This window comes from Penicillium nucicola, assembly GCF_028828085.1.
Source record: "Penicillium nucicola strain IBT 29836 chromosome Unknown utg000005l, whole genome shotgun sequence".
Classification (NCBI taxonomy): Eukaryota; Fungi; Ascomycota; class Eurotiomycetes; order Eurotiales; family Aspergillaceae; genus Penicillium; species Penicillium nucicola.
Genome location: NW_026643129.1, coordinates 1,593,815 through 1,615,416, shown reverse-complemented (window position 1 = coordinate 1,615,416; position 21,602 = coordinate 1,593,815). Strand labels below are relative to the sequence as shown.

Here is a 21,602-nt window from a genome sequence, read left to right as displayed (position 1 = left end):
ACTGTCACTTTTGCTCTACTCTATACTCCCGTATCTGCAGTGTCACCCCCAGCTTCCGAGTTGTGAAGATCAGATCCCGTCCAAATGTCCCCCATTCATCCCATTCATCCCATCTATCCCATCTATCCCGGTATGCGAGTATTCGACTCTTCTGTGTGCCCCCACTTCCCCCAACTCCCGGTCTAGATTCTGAAATGACAAAATCAATGCTCTTTTCTGTGGGGATGTGATTTTTCTCTTGGGTATATTCGAGTGAAGCCGTATCTAAAATTACCAGAGAGAGGGAGACAAATCCCACTCCATCCACTAGAGCCAGAGCCAGATGCACATCCAGACTCGGACTAATACCCTGAACAAGAAACTGGACTGGGACCAGAGCCACAGTTGGTGCTACGGATACGGAGTTCACCTACCATCCACCATCCACCATCCACCATGTACAGTAGAACAAGAACATAGTGTAACGGTGGCCCAGTTAACGACTCCATCAATGGAACCCACGAGATCCACATGTCTGCACCTGGACACGGTATAGCCAAGTGCCAAGTCCACCAACAGTACCAAGCGCAACCCGCAAGCAAACCAGAAGCCCCTGGATTTGACCAGTGTCGACCGCTGTATAGAGTTAAGCGGATCGACTGTGATCTGTAACTGTAATCGCGTGTCAGGCACAGTAACGTGAACCAAGTCCTGGAACAAGAGCGCATCCCATTCCAAGTGGAACCGTACCGGGTTCGACTCCGTATACAGGAACAGGCTAAACATTCACCAGACCCGAATGCCAATCACAATCTCTGCAAATGTCACTCAACCGTCTCGCTGGGATTTTGGCGACTCCAGAGACTTCACACTGACAATCGAGGCGCTATTCCCCCGGATGGCGCTAAACCTGTTTCAGAAATTTTAGACGAGGCGCGGATTGCCGCGGATCTATGCAGTACTGGTCTTTTTGATGGGAATGATATCCCTTGATGAGCCCGGTGACTTGGGGTGGATTGTGTGGTTACGGCTATGGCTATGGCGGTGGTGTTGGTGTCTAGTCTGTATTGGCTGTACGACGGTTGCATCGGTCGCGTTGAAGCTGGAGCCGATTCTTGTAGACTCTGTCCGGCAGGGATCTTTGGAATCGTGGTATCTCTTGGGGTGGTGGTTTGGTTCGTGTACTGTAAATGTACAGATAGCCTATTGCTCGGCTATTCGGGGGCGTGTGTCGGACAACGCCGATGAGAAACAGGTCATGCCAAGGGGGAGTGTACATTGGGAGGGGCTGGAGCCAATGGAATGAAGTGAGGATGTGCTTTCGCTGGTGTATTGGGGGATAGTTGGCGGGTAAGAGTATAAGCCATTGCCAGAGGTGATGCAGGTACGCCATGCGAGTAGAGCCGGTGCTCTGATGGCTCGATGCTGGACAGAGCATGGGCAAGAGCTGGTCTTGGGGTTTGGGCTTCTCAAGTAGATGGGCTACGTTCAAGGCAACGTACAAGGCTACGTCGTGTTCGTTCAGTGTGGAAAAGTGTTGCAACAATCTGTACACTATGTGCGTTATAGGTCGTCTCCAAGTCCGGTTCTACCAAACCAACTCGACGATAAACTTGACCAAATCCACTTAACACGGAACATCACTTCATAAATATCATCTAATCATCAGAAACGGCAACTTCATCCTCCCACTTCGGCTGAGCAACCTCACGGGCACGCTTGATCACCCGCTCGATACCATCCAGACCCATCTTAAGGACATCCATCTTGGGACCGTAGCTCAAACGCACAAAGTGGTGACACGGGCTGTCGAAGAGATCACGACGCTTAGCCGGGTTCAGGTCGAAGAAGATACCAGGCACAACAATGACCTTCTCGCTCAGCAGCGCGTTGAAGAAGTTCAGACCGTCGGAGATGTTAGCCTGAGGGGGGAGGGGAGGGTCGAGGGAGGTCAAATCCAGCCAGATGTAGAAGGTGGCCTGGGGCACATCCTGGACACGGAAGCCGATATCGTACAGGCGCTTGAGGACGTAGTCACGCTTCTCGATAAAGTGGGACTGCAGAGCCTTCATCTCTGCGCGCACGAGGTCCGGCTCGAGCATGGGGATGGCGGCTTCTTGGAAAGGCACGTTGGCGCCGCCGTCGAGGTAGGAGCCTGCGGAACCAAGGGCGTCCACGAATTCCTTGGGTCCGACGACCCAGGCGATACGCCAGCCGGGCAGACGGAAGCGCTTGGTCAGGCCGTCGATGAGGAGGACATCTAGATAGGGCATTAGTGGACTTGAAATGTACAATTATAAGGACCAGTAGGAGCGTACCATCCTTGTCGACGTCGATGACGTTCGCGGCGCCGCTGATAGTGGAACCATCACAATCTGAGGTGTAGTTGTATCCGCCGTAGAACTCATCCAAGATGAGAGTTGCGCGGTCACGGCAGAGGTCCTGAATCTCAACCAGCTCCTCGTGAGACACAAAGTGGCCGGTAGGGTTACGGGGGTTGGAAGTCAGCAGCACCTGAGTACCACGAGCGATTTCCTCGGCGATCTTGTTGGGGTGGATGTGGTAGTGATCTTCTTGGGAGAGAGGAATGGGGATGGGAGCAATCTGCCCATGGTTAGCAACGTTGGGACCAACCCATCCAAGCTCAACTCACGTTCTTGAACAGAGACAGCATCTCCGAGTACGCCGAGTAATCGGGAATAGGGAACGACAGGTACGAGTTACCCAGGATAGCAGCGATACGGATCAAGCCCGCACGCCCACCAGGCACAATGCAGACATTCTCCCAGGTATACTGGCTCTCCTTGCCCTGACGGTAGTGGTCATTGTACAGACGAGCAACGGCCGCGCGCAACGGCTTGATACCGGCGGTCGGACCATACTCCCGAGCAGCGGAGCTGATGGGGATTGACGTTGGGCGCGGGAAGCTACCTTCGATCTCGTCGTCGGCCTCGGGGGCTCCCTGACCTAAGTTGGCCCAGCTGGAGGGGTCTTCGGTGTAGCCATGCTCAGCGGCTCGCTCTGTACACCAGACGACACCGGTAGAAGCACGGGAGGCGTCGAGGCCGGCGTGGGGACGGTGACCTTCGTGGGCAGCGCGGAATTGACGATGAGTCTCGGAGTGGATTTCTGGTGATTGTTAGAAAAGCTGTGTTCAAGCTGTGGCAAAGCTGTGTCTTGACAGGGGCTCAAGGTTATACCATTGGTTGACAGCTGCTTGCTCGCTGAGAAGCGGCGGTTCTCAGCGGGGCGCAGGAGGCTCAGGCGGCGGCCGGAGAATGACATTCTTGGCAGCTTGTGATGCGTGGTGAGATGCAGGTGATGATCGAGATTCTGCGAATGCTTGAAAAGAAGATAGGCGAAAAAGTGTGTGCCCAACGGTTGGCACCCACCGCTTTATGAAAGAAAAAGATCATCTGTCAAAATCCTGACCGACGATTCGACGGAATCACCGACAGTTTACCCAATTATCCCTCATTCGGATGCCAGCACGCTCCACGTGTCGCAGACATTAATAGCAGCAACGCAAAAGGTTTCATTTTCGGTCTGGATAGATGTTCAGAAGCGTCAATTGTCGATGTTGCCGGGATAGCTATGGTTCTGACTAGAGCTCAACGCGAGTCTTCCTGTCTCGGTCTCGGCTACCCGGCTGCTACGGCATCCCGATCAAAGTAAACAAAACGGAAAAAAAAGTCTTTTATAGAATTCGTGACAATGCAGGCCAGAAAATACAAATCGATATGCATACATCATGTAAAGTGCTTCATACGTTCGTGGACATGGAGATCAGGTGAAGAGAGCAGTCAACGTTCACATAAAGGGCGCAAATTCAACGATGCAAGTCTTCCCCGAGGTCCCTCCACCTCGCTATAACATTCATGCCGTAAATCAAATCATTATGCAGATGCTCATGAGGACTGCCCGAATGCCACAGCCAGCTCGGAGGTGACAAAAGGGAGATAGAAAGAAAGTATCTCCGCGAGAACAGTTGCTCAGTCGCAAGGCAACCCGGATGGGAAAGATATGGGAGCCACAGGCGATGCAAATTGTTAAGAGATAGGAATCAAGATGATCCTCGCAAAATATAGGGTATTATTTCATGACGAACGGGAGAAAGACGCGAGAACGAGTCATCTAATCGACCACCTGACAGTAGAGTTGGATCTCTCCGACGAGGCCTTTGGCAAGCATGTCACGGTGCTGTTCACGCCACTCCATGAAGGCGAGTTGAACCGCCTCGTCGCTATCGATAGTGACAAAGTCTCCGTCCTCATCGCGGTAGCGCAATCGAACGGTTTTGTTTCCAATGGATCGATCAGTGAAACGAGCCAGTTTGGCATCCACGCGGTCCGTCAACGAACGGAAGAGGATGTTGGTGGCAATCACCAGGGTCACGTAGTTGTCCTCGAAGTTGACCTTAGCCTTGAGCTGAGTAGGCATGTATGGGTCTCCTTCATCGGGCTCTTGGGTCAGAGGCGAGGTGGCATGATCAGAGAGTTGTCCTGAGTTGCGTCCTTCATTATATTCGGGTTCATTAAAGTGCGTGGTGTGGAGATGTGGCTGGGAACGGATAGGGAGTTGACTGTTGGTGGGTGAACTGGTCTGGCTTCGGTTGACTGGCGCTTTCATGTTGGCCATGTGCGCAGGAATCGGAGGGACCGGGACATTATCGACCGTCTGCATAGTGTGCACTCCCATGTACCGTTGAGAACCAGGAGGAGCGTTGTTATGGTGATGAATATCAGGACTGCTGGCCGAACGCAGCCGCTGAGCCATGCCATTGGCAGACTGAGGCCCTGAGAGCGGAGGCAAAGATGGACGCTGGGCCGCTCGACCATTAGGCTGCGGCGGGAAGTATCCCCCAGAGGTTGAACCTTCCCGCGACGCTACACGAGATAGGGCCGGCGCTGTGTATCGATTTGACTCTTCATTCCAAACAGTCGATGGTGTCGTGGAATTAGTATTCTGGCGTCCAAATGAAAATCCTGATTGGGAACTGGATCTGGTAGATGGAGTCTCCGTAGGAGAGAAATAAGAGTTCATTCCGCGATCGCCGGGTGACATGTTTCCATTGCCAGAGAATTGAGTGTGCACTGAGAGTGTCGGATCAGTCGATCCAGTGTAGCGCGATCGGCCATTTGGATGAGGGACAGAGTTAGTACTGCCACCGGTGGCGGACCGAGTCCTCAAGCTGGTACTAGATGCATTCCGGCTCATAGGGAACTCAGAATGGTAAGGGTCTTTGCCATTGGTGTCATCAGTGTCGTACTCCTGTTGATACGGGTTGGGCATCTGGGCCATACCCTCCATGTATGTGAATTCACTGTCTGAGGTACCGGTGTTTCGAAGATTGCGTCTCTCGGCTTGAATTGCTCGTTGGGTGTCGATGTCCTTGTACCAATCGCGCATTATGTTTTCATTCGAATAACGAATGATGAAATTGTCGACAACGCCGGGGTCACCCTTCCAGAAAATCTGAATACGGTAGAGGCCGGGCTTCTGGAGGCACACGATATCCGTGACGTTGGCCATGTAGATCCGGCCTTTCAACTGAAGACGAGCCTTTCCTCTCGCGTTGAGCGACGGCTTGTCCTTCTGCATCATGAGCTTGGTCTTTTGTTTGTTGGGGTTGATGTCTTTGCAGCAGAGAAGAATTCGTTCAAACAGATAAATATGATACTGGATCATGTTAGCACGTTACTACTCCATGTAAAGATAGACAATGAAGCAATGGCATACCTCTCTTTCATTATCTTTGCCACTGTCTCCCTTGACTACTTGGAATGTGCCAAATCGAAGAAGGTCTCCAAAAGAGTCCATTTTCAATGCCTTCCAGTCATCTACCCGCTCAGAGAGATCAACAACGGCTGCGGCCAAATGTTCCTTATGAATCGCCTCGTTCGCAAAGTCCAGCACATTTTGAATAGTGTCAATTGCATGGGTGATATCACCCTGAAGCTGTGGATCTTCTAATTGTTTGCGTAATTCCTAGAAAACTCAAATTAGCCCATCTATCCCGACATAACGACAAAGGACCTACTTACTGAGAGCATAAGCGGGTAGCGAGTCAATCGCTGGAAGGGCTTAACAAAGAAGCCGTTGAGCGTTTTCGGCTGCGCAACCATTTGTTGCAAGTCCACAGAACGGGGCGCAGACATGATCTTATCCCACTCCTTGAGACAAGCCTCATCACAACGCATCTGGTTGGCAATGAAAGGTTCATACTGCCGAAATGCTTCTTCGTGCGAGAAGAAGAGTTGTCCCCAGTTCTGCATTTCTTCCGGCAGTGCGTAGTGTTGCTCCATACGAATGAGGAATCGTTGCGCGAAATCTAGCAAGTTGTTCAAGTTGAGGAAAATTTGATGACTCGCATCACCAGTTAAAGCACCTGTCTCCTCTAGTTCCTTTTTGAGCGCTTGGAGATTTTGCAGATGGTGGACATAGTCGCGCTCCGTTTCAAGAAGTTCCTTCAGAATATGCTCCCGCGTGGTAAGTTTACCAGTCGCCTTAAGAGGAGCCTCTGTGGCTTCCGATTGCTTTAATTGACCTTGCATCTCCAGGATGTCCACCACACGGTTGACCATCTTTATCACTTTGATGAATCCCGTCGTGCTATCGCCATAGAGATCAGTGATCAAGAAGCAATCTTGCTGAGGGAACGCCAGGTCCTGCAAGCAGGCCTGGAGAAACTTGAAGGTTGCGGCCTTGGGGCGCTTTCCTTCTGTCACCTTCTCCGGGTTGATCTCCAGCTTTTCATCAGGACCAGAAGCGTTATAGATGCTCAACAGTGGATAACCATTTCGCAGGCAGTTCCACAACGATGCTACCGGATCAGTGTTCCCTCTGATGCGATCATCATCATCCATCTCTTGCAGGTATGACTCGAAATTCGGGACCTCGGAAAGCCTCCGCCTCAAGTTGACACAGCTCTGGTAGATCGACTCACCACCCCGCCGATTGATGATGTTATCCTCGGCGACCGGCGCACCGCTCATCGCTGCGGAATCGATCATATCGAATGTGCTCGAGGGCGAAGTATGTATGAGTTAGACCAGCCAGTCTCAGTTTTGAATCTGCACAGCAGACCCACGAAGGGCGAGTTCGGAGGGAGCGACAAGCGTCGGGAAATGAGAGATGGCGATCATGGATTCCCCGGGTGGGTGTGGGCGCAGTCCGAGTTCGAGATTCAAGACAACTAGCTCTCCAGTCAACGCGTAATATGTGAATGCAGCGAAGCAGCTTCACGCCAGCTTGAGGTCGATATAGGGATATTTATGAACCGACGACTCGGATCTCAAATTCGGGGGCACCGTCCCTCTCTAGCGGAAAAGGAGGGGCTCGAGAAATATATTCCGACCTGCAGCCAACCCCAATCGATGGGGTGTTAAGATTCGAGCTATAGTCTCGCTGCAGCCGGGCAAGCGAGTCAAATCGAAGGTGAAAGAAAGTTCGGAGAAACACCTCGAGGGTCAGTCACTAGGACCTGGGGGGGGGAGGCGGGCGAAGGAAAAAAGGGGGCGCCAAGGGGGATATTGGAATCAGAAACAAGGGCTCGCCCGATGATATTCGAGGCAATCAAATGGAATGACAACAGCCAGCACAACAGATGAACGGCAGTTCTGCTGATGGTAAAAACGGAGAAAGGAGAGAGGGTGAGCCGAAGGAGAGTCTGTTCAGTTGCCCCAAGGGGTTTAGCGTGTGTTCCATCGGGCGGTGGGATGTGGAGAGGGGCAGTTGACACCTTTTGGGAAGTATAAAAAGACAGAGAGACAGACATCGCAACAAGGGAACTACGGGTTTCTTGAAGAGCTCAGTTGGGTCTGACCTGGGCTGTCGATATTGAAGCAGTTGACCCTGAGGATATGGGGCCTGCTGCCTAATGGCCAGGCCCATGGCCATAGGCCCTAGCTATGCAGGTTGGACTGAGGGGAGTCGACAGCTGGCTGTGTACTTGAGTATGTATGGAGGGTTTCTCTATTTGACCGGCATAGATGTACAATCTAGCATATCTTTGATGTATAGTAACCCATGTATGGCTGGAACAGGCTGTGTTCTGGCTTCAATAGCTTCGAACCACTAAAAGTTGTAATATGTATATGTATTTCATATAGTGATATCACTCTCCGCAGATACCAGAAGGCTAGATACCATATTCAGGATCCCCCGCACTATGATTCGCAACCTGGTAAACATCACCAACCTTACAACTTACTGCTTCTTGCATACAACTTGGTCTACAAATGCCCGACACACGTGACCCAGGGGCAGCAATGCCCATTCCAGTGCCTTCATAATTTCGCAGTATTTAATTTATAATCGAAAAGGTGTAAAACGGGTAAGAAATAACAGTAATTGGCGTGTTCATAGTGACAGTATACCACTCTCTATGTGGAGCCTGGCGTGACGTGACATGCAAAAGAGTGGCCAACCCATTCAACCTTCCTCTTAACATTCATCCTCTCGGGGACAACCCTCGTTTCCTGATTCCTATCTCTCCGGTACTTGTGTACAGTCTACTATAGGTCCAGCGCAGAGTCACCGTTCTCGGTGTTCAACTCGTCATCACGGCGCAAACCCCTCGGAACCGCATCAATGGAGGGCGACTCCATGCCTGATGCTGGAACATCCCCGTCCTTGCGATTGCAGACGACCGTTGGCGACTTCCCTGCGCCCTCTCTGTCGCCCTCTTTCAAGCTCGACGAAGGATACTCTGATGAGACCCGAAGTCAAGCAGAGAAGGACCCGGGCGCGGACAATGTTATGATGCTCCCAAATTGGGTGCTTGCTCAGAGCGAAGCCGGAAGAGCAGGTGAGAATTGCTTTTTGTTCACTTTATTGTCCCCTTATTGCCACACCAGGGAAGTGCGCATTGCCAGCTTGTCGCCTCTGTCTTCTTGGTCACTCGGTTCTTCTTGCTGACCCTGGCCCTCCCCTCATAGAGCTCGCGTACAGCCTCCTACGATCCCTACGCACCTCAAGCATCGCCGCAGTAGTCGAGCGACTCAATCCCATTCTTCATATGGACCCCGTTGCCAAACTTCCTCCTGAACTCACATGGGAAATTTTCTCCTACCTTGACCCCCAAACACTCTTGAACTGTTCGCTTTCGTCCCGCGCGTGGCGTGAACGAATTCTAGACTCGGGTCTATGGCGATTTCTCTATATCAACGAAGGATGGCGTATGGATGTGCGAGCGATTCGTGCCTTTGAAAAGGAGCAGTCCGAACCCATCTCGCCCCAGTCCCGGAAGTCTCGCCTGCGACACAACGATCCAGACATCGGGGAGCCTAAGCACAAAAAGCGCGTGCCTCCAACCTGGCTTTCTTCGCGAAGCACCGAAGAACAACGAGTCGCTGGGCTTAACTTTTCACCCTCAGTGGCCGACAATGAGGGTGATCACCACATGACCGACGACGACCAAGCTACTCCTTCGCTGGCCGGCTCAAATCACACCCCGCCCAACCCTTCCCTCCAAATCCCTTCCTCGCTGTACCCGCCTGTGCGATCGTCCCTCGTCACGCGTGCTCCTAACGGAAGTGTCAAGGTCAACTGGTCCCATCTATACAAGCAACGCAGGCGGCTTGAGAAGAACTGGCACCAAGGGCGATACACCAATTTCCAGCTTCCCGATCCATCCTACCCCGAGGAAGCGCATCGAGAATGTGTCTATGCGATTCAGTTCGAAGGAAGATGGTTGGTCAGTGGGAGTCGAGACAAGACAGTCCGTGTCTGGAATCTGGACACAAAGCGTCTATGGCACGCTCCGCTAATCGGTCACGCAAAGTCTGTTCTCTGTCTTCAATTCGATCCTAGCCCTGAGGAAGATGTCATCATCTCTGGTAGCAGCGACAAAACCATCATCGTCTGGAAATTCTCAACCGGTGAAAAGATTCATCAGATCACCAAGGCACATGCAGATTCGGTCCTAAACCTGAAGTTCGATCATCGCTACCTGGTTACCTGCTCTAAAGACCGAACGGTCAAGGTCTGGAACCGCAAGGAGCTTTTGCCGAACGACGAAAACTACCCACGCATCTGCCGAGGAGGTAGTGCAACTTATCCTTCGCACATAATTGATCTGACCGATATCGCGCCAAACATGCTCGAGGCTAGCATCGCCAATGGGCAAATCAAAGCCTTGCAACCTTATTCGTTGCTCATGACTGTGGAAGGGCACGGGGCTGCGGTCAATGCGATGCAGATTCACGGCGATGAGATTGTAACTGCATCTGGTGACCGTATGATCAAGGTTTGGAGCATTCGCAATGGTGCGTGTTTGAAGACTTTGATGGGCCACGAGAAAGGTATCGCGTGTGTCGAATTCGACAGCCGAAGGATTATCAGTGGCAGCAATGATAACACAGTCCGCATTTATGATCATGTATCTGGGGCCGAGGTAGCGTGCCTTCGCGGTCATAGCAACCTTGTTCGCACTCTTCAAGCTGGCTTTGGCGATCGTCCTGGGGCTGACGAAACCTTGCGAGAAGAAGCGCGAGCAGTGGAAAATGAATTCTACGCCGCTCAAGCGGCCGGAGAATCCGTTGAGTTAGGTGCTAGGGAACAACGACGAACCGGCCATCGAGTCGATACTACAGGATCTCGGGACCCTCGTGATATCATTGCGCTCGGAGCAAAGATCCCCCCTGGTGGTGGAGGTAGCAGCTGGGCCCGCATCGTCTCAGGATCCTACGATGAGACCATCTTGATCTGGCACAAGGATCGTGATGGCAGATGGACAATGGCTCACCAACTACGACAAGCTGATGCCGTTACCAACGCCGCTCGTGGGAATCTCAGCCAAGTAGCACGGACTACTGTCGCGGCTCAGGCTCAACAGCTGCAAGCTGCACAAGTTCTGATGACACTTCCGCAGACAGGACAAAACGGTGGAAATAACACAGCTCAAGCCGGACCTGCAAACCAGAACAATCAGACTGCTCACGCCAATGCAGCTCCTCCAGTTGGAACACTCGCGCAGGCACCCTATCCTCCCCCCGCCCACCACCATCATCACCACATCCACGCACGGAGACAGCCACTTGTTCCTACTCCCACAGCCAGAGTATTTAAACTCCAATTCGATGCACGAAAGATCATTTGCGCCAGTGTCGACCCGCGCATTGTGGGATGGGATTTCGCCTGTGATGACGAAGAACTCATTGAGGCATGCCCATTCTTCCAGGGATTATAGATCCTATACAGATTTTTATACCCTCGATCATCACCACCTGCGTATCTTTCCATCACCCGCGCTGGACGCGAACCCCTCAATGCTCTGACGAAAGACATGACCGGTGCAGCTGTTCAATGATGACTTTCTACTCGCATCCTGCATAATGTTTGCTTCTTTTCCCGTTCTTGTGTCCTGTGCTTCATGGGCGCTTCGAATAATTTACCTGCTTCTCTCTCCCCCCACCTGTTTCCGTTCCATTCCATTCTCCTATGCATACGACGGGCCCTTTATCTTTATAATGATGTATCCCTTATCTTACTTTGCGTCCAGAGACATGCCTGGTGTATCCTTTATCGTCTTTCCGGTTTCTATATGCCTAACATATTTATCTTGCATGGCCAGTGTGGCAGTCTATCAATGCATGATTTCACCCCGTGTGATCAATAGCAAATTTGACTCCAAAGATTAGTCTCCAACATAATTTAGATACTTTATTGTTAAGTCTAGCCGCGAAGACGTATACAGAAATAACTATGTATCTATCGTCTTTGGACTCCAAGAAATATGGATATCAATTTGATCAAGACCGCGAAGATGCCTACTCGGCAGAGAGACTATAGAAAGCGGCACAGCTCATGGTGTCCAGCCCTCATACGGGTTCGATATTCCGTGCAATTGAGCCCATTCCCTGTCCCTATTCACCATGCAGGTTCCTCGGCATCCGGCATATTCCCAAAGCACCATAGTAGTTCATCCAGAGGCAAGCAAGCATTGAACGGCTAATCTTGATCTTGATTACTTATTAAGGTGACAATCTGTCCTAGATTTGTATTCCATCCTCCACATAACATAAAGCAATAGAATATCCCAAACGCCGAGTCAATCACGGAACAGCCCTGTCCGGTCCCATCCCATGAGCTGTATTCTTAATCGTATGAAGAAACATAGACGGAAAACAATGTCTCCCAAAGCGATCCTCATACGACTAAGACTGAAAGCATCAGTAAGCCATGCAAAAGAAGACCAACATTCAAGCCCAAAACATGAGAAACTCACTGTCTTCCCACCCTCATGCTCCGCAGTCCTAAACCCCAGCCAACGCCTGTACATATCCTCCGCGCTGTGCGTCGTAAACATATACGACAGCCGGTAGGTAATATGATCAAAAATATGATCAAAATTCCAAATACTGTCCGGACCGCCATTAATATTCTCCGGCGAACCAGGGTTGTAAATGCGCGCCAGTTCCTGCGGTGTCCACTGGCCATCCGCATAGATAGGATGAGGTACACACACAGCCTTCAGGCCGTGGAAAAGCGACCACGACGCACCCGTCATCTCAGAGGCAAGACCGAGACCCTTTGTTGCTTGAGCATCATGGATCAGATCGAGGAGTCGCTTCGAGTACCGACCCATAGTAATAACAGCTGCGCGGCGCGGTGTTTCGTCGCCGTATTTGAAGTTCCAGATCTTGTCGGGGAAGGTCCATTCTGTGTCTTTTGGGTTGAAGATTGGTAGGAAGGTTATGAAGTCTGCTTCTTCTCCGACGCCCCAGGTGTGGTTGTCGTGGTCTGGGTGCGGGACTGGGGGATCGGGGCCCAGCGGTCTGATTCCTGTACCGGAGACGGGGCCCCAGACTGTTTGGCTTGAAAGGCCCTCTAGGCTTTTGTCAACCATATGGCTGAATTCGCTCCAGTTGCCGTGTGCACCGGGGGTGTAGAAGTAAGCGTTTCGTTCCCAGAGGTATTTTCGCGACTGGGCTTTTGCGAATGAGACTGATTGTTCGAGGAAGTGGTAGGTGTGTCCTGTGTGTCGACCGTCCATTTCTAGTTGCCAGTAGTAATCGAAGCTGGGATATAACTGGGCAAATATCTGCAGTGGCTGGTGGTGTTGAAGCTGGGGACTGGGGATTGTGTCAACCAGAGGACCTTTGAACTTAGGGCTTCGAGGAATTGACTCACGTATGCTCTTCTATCTTTGGATACCAAGCCTCCAGGAGTTTGTTATTAAAAAAGAGAGTCATATTCCGAAATTCCTCAGGAACAGTCCTCTTAAGCTGACTGATGGTCCTCGCATCCGAGAAGATTGGCATCTCATCATCCTTGACATGAATCAGGAGAAAGATCTGATACTCCCCACCAGAATGTAAAGAAAGCTCCATGATAAGCGCCCGGAGGTACTCCCGATGATGTGGCTTCCAAGTCAACCCATTCCAAGCCCTAATCAACAGCGCAGTGCGATGGTGGTAACGCTTGACATTCGACGCCGGAATAGGAGGCGAGTCCCACGTCTTATGGGGGCTATCAGGAAGATCAAAAGACAGTGGACTCTGCATAGAGACATTTACCACGTCATTTGTCTTATATCTACCAGCATTTCGCTCCAAACATTGAGATTGCAATTCGTGCCAGTCAACCCGGTGCCAGGGTACAATAGGTGGCCGTGAGAAACCAGGTACTTCATCCTCGCCCCTTTCATCGAACCCATATGCCCCAAAGCGGGAATAGCGATCTGTGCACACGTCGCCGTCTAGGTCCATGGCCTCGTGTGATCCAAATTTCGGCTCGGGGAATCCGGTCTGTTGGCCCTTATAGACTTGGATCATATCTTCTGGTCGTCTGCGGTCGAGGAAATGGCCCCGCGGACCCATACATGGCTGAAACTTGCCGTGGTATTGCTTCTTCCACTTTCGACTGTTGTATGCTGGGTATGGGTCGTAGATGAAGGGAGTCGGGTGCGAGGCATTGATGGATTTGATACTTGTCAAGGTAAGTGTACCGCCGAGGTAGAACTGCTTGTCTCTAAGGAAAGCAAGATCAATGGTTAGCTTCCTTGTCATCTCAAGGAGGGGGTATTTGGACTCCAGACCTGCGGTCATGAACTAATCCCTTTTGATCCAAATCGGGGTCTTCATATGGCACTTCATATGTTGCTGGCACAAATCCCACAATCTGCTTGTATTGACCTGGTCGAAGGATTCCAGGCCGACAGAAAGAATCAAAAACAGTCCGAAGAATGTTCGTCTCTGGATTCTGGACGAGAAATGAGTAGACCCGGAACACGGTGACAAGGCAGGTTAGATATCCCAGCCAGCGGAACCATATCCATCGACGAGACCAGAACGTAGTGTTGGATCTTGGGCGGAATTTGTGCTGTGATCTGTTTCTTGGGATCATCTTCATTGTGATCGTACGTCTGTTTAGGTCTTGGGAAAGAGCGAGAGCGAGGACATACTTTGTTGACCACGTTCTGTAGCCCTGGTCAGTGTAGACAATGATATCGGAAGTAAGGGTAAATTCAAGAGCTACCGGAGCAAGTGATGCAAACACACTGTTCAACCATTGACCATCGAAGTCTCAGACTCTTGATGTCTGGCTGCTAACTTTGGGACAGGGCTAGGCTTGGTGCGTACGATGTCATCACTACGCGCTGCTGACTACCTCTTCGACAAAGGGACGGTAATGCATCACTGAAACTGAAGCCCATTTTCAAGATTAGAAGGTTGTAGTACGAGGCATTTCAAGTTGTAACTTATCCTCTCGCATGATGGTATCTATCTATAAACCATACACTTGTCATACCGGATTCCTGCTGTGATACTCGGGGTATGCGAAAAGTGTATCACTTCACTGGTTGATGTCTGACCTACTTGAGACACATACTTCAGCCGAATGTGTTTGGATTTAGAGATGTTGTGCACGTTACGTGGAAGGTAACAGGGTATCGCCCGTTTGGGAGGTCGGTAACTCGATATATATACCCAGCATCAAGTATGAATCTAACTCGGATGTGTTTTCCTACTGTAATAACCAGGCAAAATTTATTGCCAGCATTTTAGAAAGTGTTATTAATTCCAAAAAAAAGCCGAAATATTGTACTATTCGATGCGGTAGACCCCCGATACTAGTTCCACCAGCAAGCCATCCACAGACAATAGACGTAGACAATTGCAAATTTTAACCTATCCACAAAACCAATAAAAAGAGTTACACAAGTCTTCAATTCCAGGACTCAATAATACACGAATCAAGGTCCCGGAGCGACAATATGTACATAATGAATGGTGATTAATAACATTGCTACCAAGAAAGGCCAACCACAAGAAGTGAACCTCGTCCATCAAGCACCGAGTATACCTCGCACATCTAAGCAAAGTAGCTTTTCCATAGAACTCCCGAAAGGTCCTCGAGTTGGTCTGAAGTGAACGCCTAGAAAGCATGTTAGAATATTGCGATAGCAGGGAAAGTTGTCTGCCAGAACATGGAGTATTGAATGGGAAGGGCTTTGATATACTAACCTTTGCATCGATATGCCACGTATCTTGACGAGTCTTTTTGAATTCACTGATAATAGACTTGACACTTGATCCGACGATGCCAGGGTCACTGGCAGCGCGGATGCTGAGCGAAGTCAAAGCCTCGGGCATCCAGTGAGGCGGAGGACTATTGTATGGGAATGCCTGGATCAAAGCTCCAAGACCAAGGACGGCACCGTGGCGGACGATGATGAGTCGGTTGTGCTCTGGGGTGGGAGTGCCAGCGCCCGAAGAGACGGCGGAGGAGATTCCAGAGCGGAAGTTCTTTGGTTTTTTGGGAAGGGGGTTATCAACTAGAACCTTTGTGAAGCGGTCCTGGAGGCGTTTGACCATTTTCTCGCGCAGGAAGATTGGGGAGCAGCGGACCATGCCGGAGAGGGTTGCCGAGGCGCCGGCGCGGACTTCGTGCTGCGGGTCTTCAAGCATGGAGGCGATGCATTCGAAGAGTTTGTCGCGGTCGGTGGGGTCGAGAAGGAACAGGCGGCGGAAGTAAATGATCTGGATGTTGATCATGACGCGGAGCCGTTGGTGCCATGAAGGGGATGTTTGTCCAATGCGGATGAGTGATTGAATGAATTCGGAGCCTTTCTCGGCTGGGTATGGGATGTTGGGGAGATGGCGGAAGACGTGATACGCTAGAGATTGGAGCTCTGGGTCTTCCTTTACGTCCATCATGTGCAGGAGCTGCGCAGTGAACACATCAGGGAAGAATGGAACGAGTTGAGTGCACTCGTGAGATGACAAAGTCGAGTCCAACCAGAGGAGGACAGTCTTACTACCAGAGGTGTAGGACGAGGGTGTCTGCTGGCCAGGGGTTCTGGCTTTGCGCCATTCTTCGATCTGAGAGAAGACTCCACGGACCATCTTCGAAAACTCATCGGTGGGCTGGTAAGGGTATGCGCCGACAGACGAGGATGACTTTTGCGCCTCGAGCAGATGCTTGAGATCGGGGTATGATTCGTGATATCTTGTACGGTAGATAGTTGCAAGAGTCTGTCCCATGGCCTCACGGACGCCCTTGTAAGGGTGATCCAGATGAGCGAGGAAATCTTCCACGATCGGTTTCTCCAGCTGGAAGTGCCAACCGGCATCGATGATGCACTGATGCAAAAGGTTGATTTTGGAACTCTCCTTGAAGGCGGCGTTGGTAGACATGTCCAGACGGAAGCTAGACAGCCAGTCAACCAAAGGCCAGGCTCGTCGGGGGTCACGGCATTGGAGGATCATATGGAGGAAGGTTGTCCAGTAACCAGAGTTCTCAGGGGTGAGACCATCAGTGAAGATCTTCCTCACGATCGGGAAAGCATATTCCCAAACCTTAGTCCGCTTATCAGGGCTGCTATCTGTTACAGAGGAGATCAGGGCTCCAAGAATTTCAGCAGTAGCGCGGTGCTGGTGCTTGTCGCTGCCGTCTTCAAATACGGCCTTGATTTCTTCCTGGACTTCCTCAAATGTGACGGCCGTAAGCTCATCCCGGATCATGAGCTCAAATGCATAGAGCAGCATCATCGCAGCAGACATGCGGAACTTATCAGCGGATGGGTCTCGCGGCTCCTGCTTCAAGTACATGAAGAATTTGGAGAACCATTCGCGAGTAAACAGCTTGCCCATCTTTGTGCGGATGTTCCACTCAACCTCATCGTACTCAATGTCTCGTGCTACATTGGACTTGTAGGCAGGCATGGACTTACCCCACACGAGCCAACCCGGGAAGTCATGATCAACGTAATACTCGGCTTCGGGCTTTGCGAAGCTTGTCAAATACTCTTGAGTGTATCCTTCCTCGTAGGGCTTCGTTGCTACCTTGATTTTTGATGGGAAACGTTGGTGACCCAGAATATAGTTCTTGTACTCATGGGTGCAGATAGCACGAACGTCGATCATTGTGAACAACGCAATGAGAGCCTGGGAATACATTCCGCGCAAGCCAGGGTGATCGTCAATAGAACCAAGTGTCATCAGGTCAATAAGATTATCGCTGGCAATATAGTCGAAGCGCAGACCCATGGTGATAACAATGGTGGCAGCACGACTGGCAATTTTCCAGTGCGATACTCGAGCCAGGTTGACCAACTCTTCGGCCAAGTCGGCTTTCTTCTTCTCAATGGCAGCGCGTTTGCTGTTAATAACCACCCGCTTCTTCTCGATCTGGTCGCCGACATCTCCAGTGGGGGCGATCGCTTCAACAATTTCTTGGTCTAGAATAGCCATTCGCTCCATGGCGCGACCATAGTCCATGACCTGGAACACAGCCGTGGAGCAAATTTTCTGCACTGAAGGCTTATCAACAGCACTGGCGTCAATGAATGTCTTGATCAATGTTGGGGCATACTTCCAGTGCCGGCCGACGGTTTTGGCGATGCTGCTCAGGAGCAAAGAGAAAAGAGCGCCCTTGATACGGGCATGGTCATTCTCCTTGACACCCTTCTGCAGGGCCTTGAGCAATGGTGGAATCACCAGTAGCCTACCACCATAGACAGCCTTCAGTGCAGATTCACCGGCATTTTGAGCATTGCGACGGGTCTCTGTGTACAGAGAGACACAAGATTCAGCCAGGTCCAGAAGGAGAACTTCATCAAGCTTAGATCTAGGACGAGGAGATGCGTTATGGCGCAGACGTTGAAGATGGTAGACGTTGGCTCTGCGGATAAGCAGGGGTCTAGGGTAGTCCTTGCGGATACCACTCATCTTGTAGGGATGAATATCTGCGGCCAGGAGACGAGTCACACGGTCGAGAACATGGGCTGACCTCTCAATGCCCACATCAACAAACCATGACCGGTAAGCAGAGTATAGAGCACCAAAGCAAGGGACATCATCCTCCTGCTTATCATTTAAGAACCGATGTACCTCGTGCAGGACCCAGCCAGTTCGCTCACGAATTTCGTGGATGGTAGTATACAAGGGGTCACCCTCTTTGAGGGAATACCCGGTTGGGTAAGCAAATGCCTGTCTGATAGTTGCATCATCAGAGTTGTCCAAAGTGGCATCGGCATCTTCCTCGACACCATTTGAAGCTACATCTGCCATCTCAACATCGCCAGAGCTGGAATTAGTGCCCTGTTGCGTGGTAGTTGACGCAGCCTTGGGGTCGAACAAGACAGAGATTCCAGACAAAACGAGTCGCAGAAGTACAAGGTTCCGAGTAACGTCGTCTGACCAATCTTTGCCACTACCATCACGTTTGACACTTGATGTTTCATGTGTCAGAGAAGACAAGTGCTTCAGGGCAGACTCCGCCTGGCTTTTGAAGACATCCACGGCAAATTCAATCTCTTCATGCTTCGGCACATGCCACTTAATGTTGAGGTTGTGAATATCAGGCTTGTAGCTCCAGAGCTTAGGCTGGATACCCTCCGCAGCAACAGAAGGCTCATAGAGAGAGAAATCGTTGGTGTAGGTTCCAGTCAAGTTGAGCAGAAGGTGGTGAATAAAGTTGGAAATGTGAACGGTAGGAATTCCGCGGCACTTCTGCTGCATGTAGACTGCAATATCAAATAGCTCCTGACGATGGCTAATCACAGCGCTTCCGACGTGCACTACACACATACTGAGCATGCTAACATTCCAAACCAGACCTCGGTCACGAGGCAAAACATCTGTACCAGTGGTTCTAGTCGATCCAGCACCGTTGTCCTCAATCTCAGTACGGATTGCTTGAGTCAATACCGGAATGAAACTCTTAAGAGCCTTCTCAGGGTTGACCTTGCACAGAGCGTTGCAAATAAAGGCCATTGCGTCACGAGCCTGGTGGATGACATGGTTTGAAACGAAATCGACAATCTTGCCGAGAGCAATATCATAATACTCCGGAGACAAAGAGGCAAGCAAGGGCATGAAGGTGGCAGGCAGAGTGTTCACGATATTTTCCTCGGGGGAACCGTTCCGTACTCTGGATATATCTGGCAGGTTCTCCAATAGGGTGAAAACACGGCCCAAGAAAGATATCGTGAAATCGCCGAAACCGCACGTCGAAGATCGTAGAATCAGTTCCTCTGTCTCGTCATCCAGCTCTGTGTCGTAATCCAGCTTGATATCTGCTCCTTGTTCTTCCATTCTCTCCATCTCACCGGAGATCCATTGCATAGCAAGCATATTGCTATTAACATCCTCTCGCCCTTGGGTCAAGTCCACCATGGGGATGTTATAGCATGCAGATTGGATGAAGGACAAAGTATGGAGTGACTTCTCGAGATCGTTGGCATCAATACCAGGAAGCGCAAGACCAAGCAAAGTCGTCATATGACAACGATAGCCCTTAGTGCGGGCAATAATACGAGAAAGCACCTGCATAGCACGAAGAGAGGATGTGGTCCGATGAACCTCAACGAGACCTTGCAAGGCAGGGTAAATTCTCTGCAAAGCTCCAGGTAGAATAAGATGTGGTTCTAGGTAAGCCAGACCCTGGAGAGTCGAAAGAGAAAAGGTCATTGCAGTTCCACTCTTGGCATATATACCCATGAAGATCACATCCCGGATGCAAAGCACGAAGCGGCGTTTGAGAGGCTCAGTCAGGCGGCGCTCTTCTGGGATGTCCATTTCCCCACTCTGTTCGCGGTTCCAACGCATCACGAAGAAATCAGTCAAGTAATATACTAGCTGCGAAAGGGTTTTGGTCCAGCCACCAGAGTTTGAAGGATGGAAGAAAGTCTCAACAGCTTGAATGAGGCCCTCTAACTGTGAGAGGATCGAGTCTTCCGAGTCCACACAAGCAGGGGAAAGTGACATCACAATCCATCGGGCAATGTGGTGGGCGACTGGGTGCTTCCGCGAATCTCTATCTAGCATTATACCCAGGCCAGATGAAATATCCACCAGGGCACTGTATGGAGAGGTAGATTGACCAACAGGAATTTCCAAGAGTCGCAAAATCGCCGTGAAAATAAGAGCAGACTGCTCCTTTGTGAAAATGCCATGCTCAGAGAATGGAATGTTAGCGGCCGGCAAAGAATCTCTAGCCAACCGGGAAAGATAATCCAAATAAGTTGTATCGAACGTCTTGGAGCGACCAACCAACGACCAAAGATGGAAATGTGTAGGCAAATGTGTCTGCGGTAGGAGATCCGGTCGAGACGCCGGGGGCGGGGATGTTGGAAGCAGTAAATTTATAAGGCCTGCGACAACGAAAGCGCCTTCGGAGAACGACGTGGTGTAATGAGGCAGGAACTCTTCAAGCATGGCGGGAAGCTCAGAAGGATCAATAAACAATTGGGCGAAGGCGCATAGCTTGGTCAATGTCTTGACATTGCGCTTCAGATTGGTCGAGTGAACGAGGCCGGATTCGGTGGGCAGGACGAAGGCCTTGAGCTCTTTGTAGAGGGGCTTCCAATCTAACACCAGGTCTTTCACTGGTCTTAGATAGTGCTTGCGCCTAAAATTTAGATTCCAGATTAGCAGCCGCATTAGTCCCGCATTAGCACATGGAGATGAGCTTACTTGGTGAGGAACATGAACATGCTCGCGAATCGCTCGGCGACCGTGGGGTCAATGCCGGGAGCCAGAGCGAGCTCATAGTACAGTTTCACGAGGTTGATGCGCTCCTTGCGGGTTGGATCGAATTTCAGCGACAGCCAGCCGCGCAGCTCGCGTGTCCAGTGCACAGCTCCGGGGCTAAAGTCACCTGCCTCGACGGCGATGTAAAGCTGATCTAAAATCTCGCGCAGATTCTGATCTCTTTCGGTCTCATTTTCCAACTCGTAGGGGAGGTATTTGAAGTATGGGTAGGTTCTGGGTCGCACGCGGGCTATGGGCTGGCCTTCGCCATTCACGGCGGCGGGCTCACCACCTGGTGAGGTCGCTCGTGAAATATCTTGTGCATGATGGAAATTGTCGGATGTGAGAATCGCCTTGGGGTTGGAGGCGTCCATAGTCGGATGAGAGAGGTAGGGAGAGGAATGGTGGAGGTGAGGTGAGTGGCCGTTGCCGTTCGGGTGAGCTCTGGGTAGTACGTCAGCAACCCCGATGTTTCACCAGAGTCTTTCGGATCACCAAACGATCGGTAAAAGACAGCGTACTTTGATAACTCAAGCTTCTCCAAGAATGTATGCGGACTTTGAAACCGGAGATTTTGTTGCAGACTCCGATAAAGCGAAGCCAAGGGATGGATAGGCGCGGATTCTCGTACAATACGTCAAT

At 50.9% G+C, this 21,602-nt stretch overlaps 5 protein-coding genes across 5 annotated transcripts; 1 reads left to right on the top strand and 4 right to left on the bottom strand.

Annotated features, from left to right (window-relative positions):
- Nucleotides 1–1,637: 1,637 nt before the first annotated feature.
- On the bottom strand, nucleotides 1,638–3,264 carry N7511_005679 (pyridoxal phosphate-dependent aminotransferase; the record flags this gene model as incomplete). The annotated part of the gene is made up of 4 exons (XM_057128056.1): nucleotides 1,638–2,239; nucleotides 2,298–2,583; nucleotides 2,633–3,108; nucleotides 3,180–3,264. The coding sequence occupies 4 exons, from the start codon at nucleotides 3,262–3,264 to the stop codon at nucleotides 1,638–1,640; spliced, it is 1,449 nt and encodes a 482-aa protein (XP_056984573.1).
- An 849-nt stretch (nucleotides 3,265–4,113) lies between these two features.
- On the bottom strand, nucleotides 4,114–6,992 carry N7511_005678 (Rho family guanine nucleotide exchange factor CDC24; the record flags this gene model as incomplete). The annotated part of the gene is made up of 3 exons (XM_057128055.1): nucleotides 4,114–5,658; nucleotides 5,719–5,967; nucleotides 6,024–6,992. The coding sequence occupies 3 exons, from the start codon at nucleotides 6,990–6,992 to the stop codon at nucleotides 4,114–4,116; spliced, it is 2,763 nt and encodes a 920-aa protein (XP_056984572.1).
- Nucleotides 6,993–8,571: 1,579 nt separating this feature from the next.
- On the top strand, nucleotides 8,572–11,170 carry N7511_005677 (F-box and WD domain protein; the record flags this gene model as incomplete). Its single annotated transcript, XM_057128054.1, has 2 exons — nucleotides 8,572–8,788; nucleotides 8,919–11,170. 2 exons carry the CDS (start codon nucleotides 8,572–8,574, stop codon nucleotides 11,168–11,170), a joined length of 2,469 nt encoding a protein of 822 aa, XP_056984571.1.
- An 865-nt stretch (nucleotides 11,171–12,035) lies between these two features.
- N7511_005676 (DUF3405 domain-containing protein) lies at nucleotides 12,036–14,334 on the bottom strand (the record flags this gene model as incomplete). Its single annotated transcript, XM_057128053.1, has 4 exons — nucleotides 12,036–12,137; nucleotides 12,209–13,055; nucleotides 13,114–13,953; nucleotides 14,021–14,334. 4 exons carry the CDS (start codon nucleotides 14,332–14,334, stop codon nucleotides 12,036–12,038), a joined length of 2,103 nt encoding a protein of 700 aa, XP_056984570.1.
- A 963-nt stretch (nucleotides 14,335–15,297) lies between these two features.
- Nucleotides 15,298–21,334, bottom strand: N7511_005675 (proteasome activator BLM10; the record flags this gene model as incomplete). Its single annotated transcript, XM_057128052.1, has 3 exons — nucleotides 15,298–15,360; nucleotides 15,450–20,838; nucleotides 20,904–21,334. 3 exons carry the CDS (start codon nucleotides 21,332–21,334, stop codon nucleotides 15,298–15,300), a joined length of 5,883 nt encoding a protein of 1,960 aa, XP_056984569.1.
- Nucleotides 21,335–21,602: the final 268 nt, after the last annotated feature.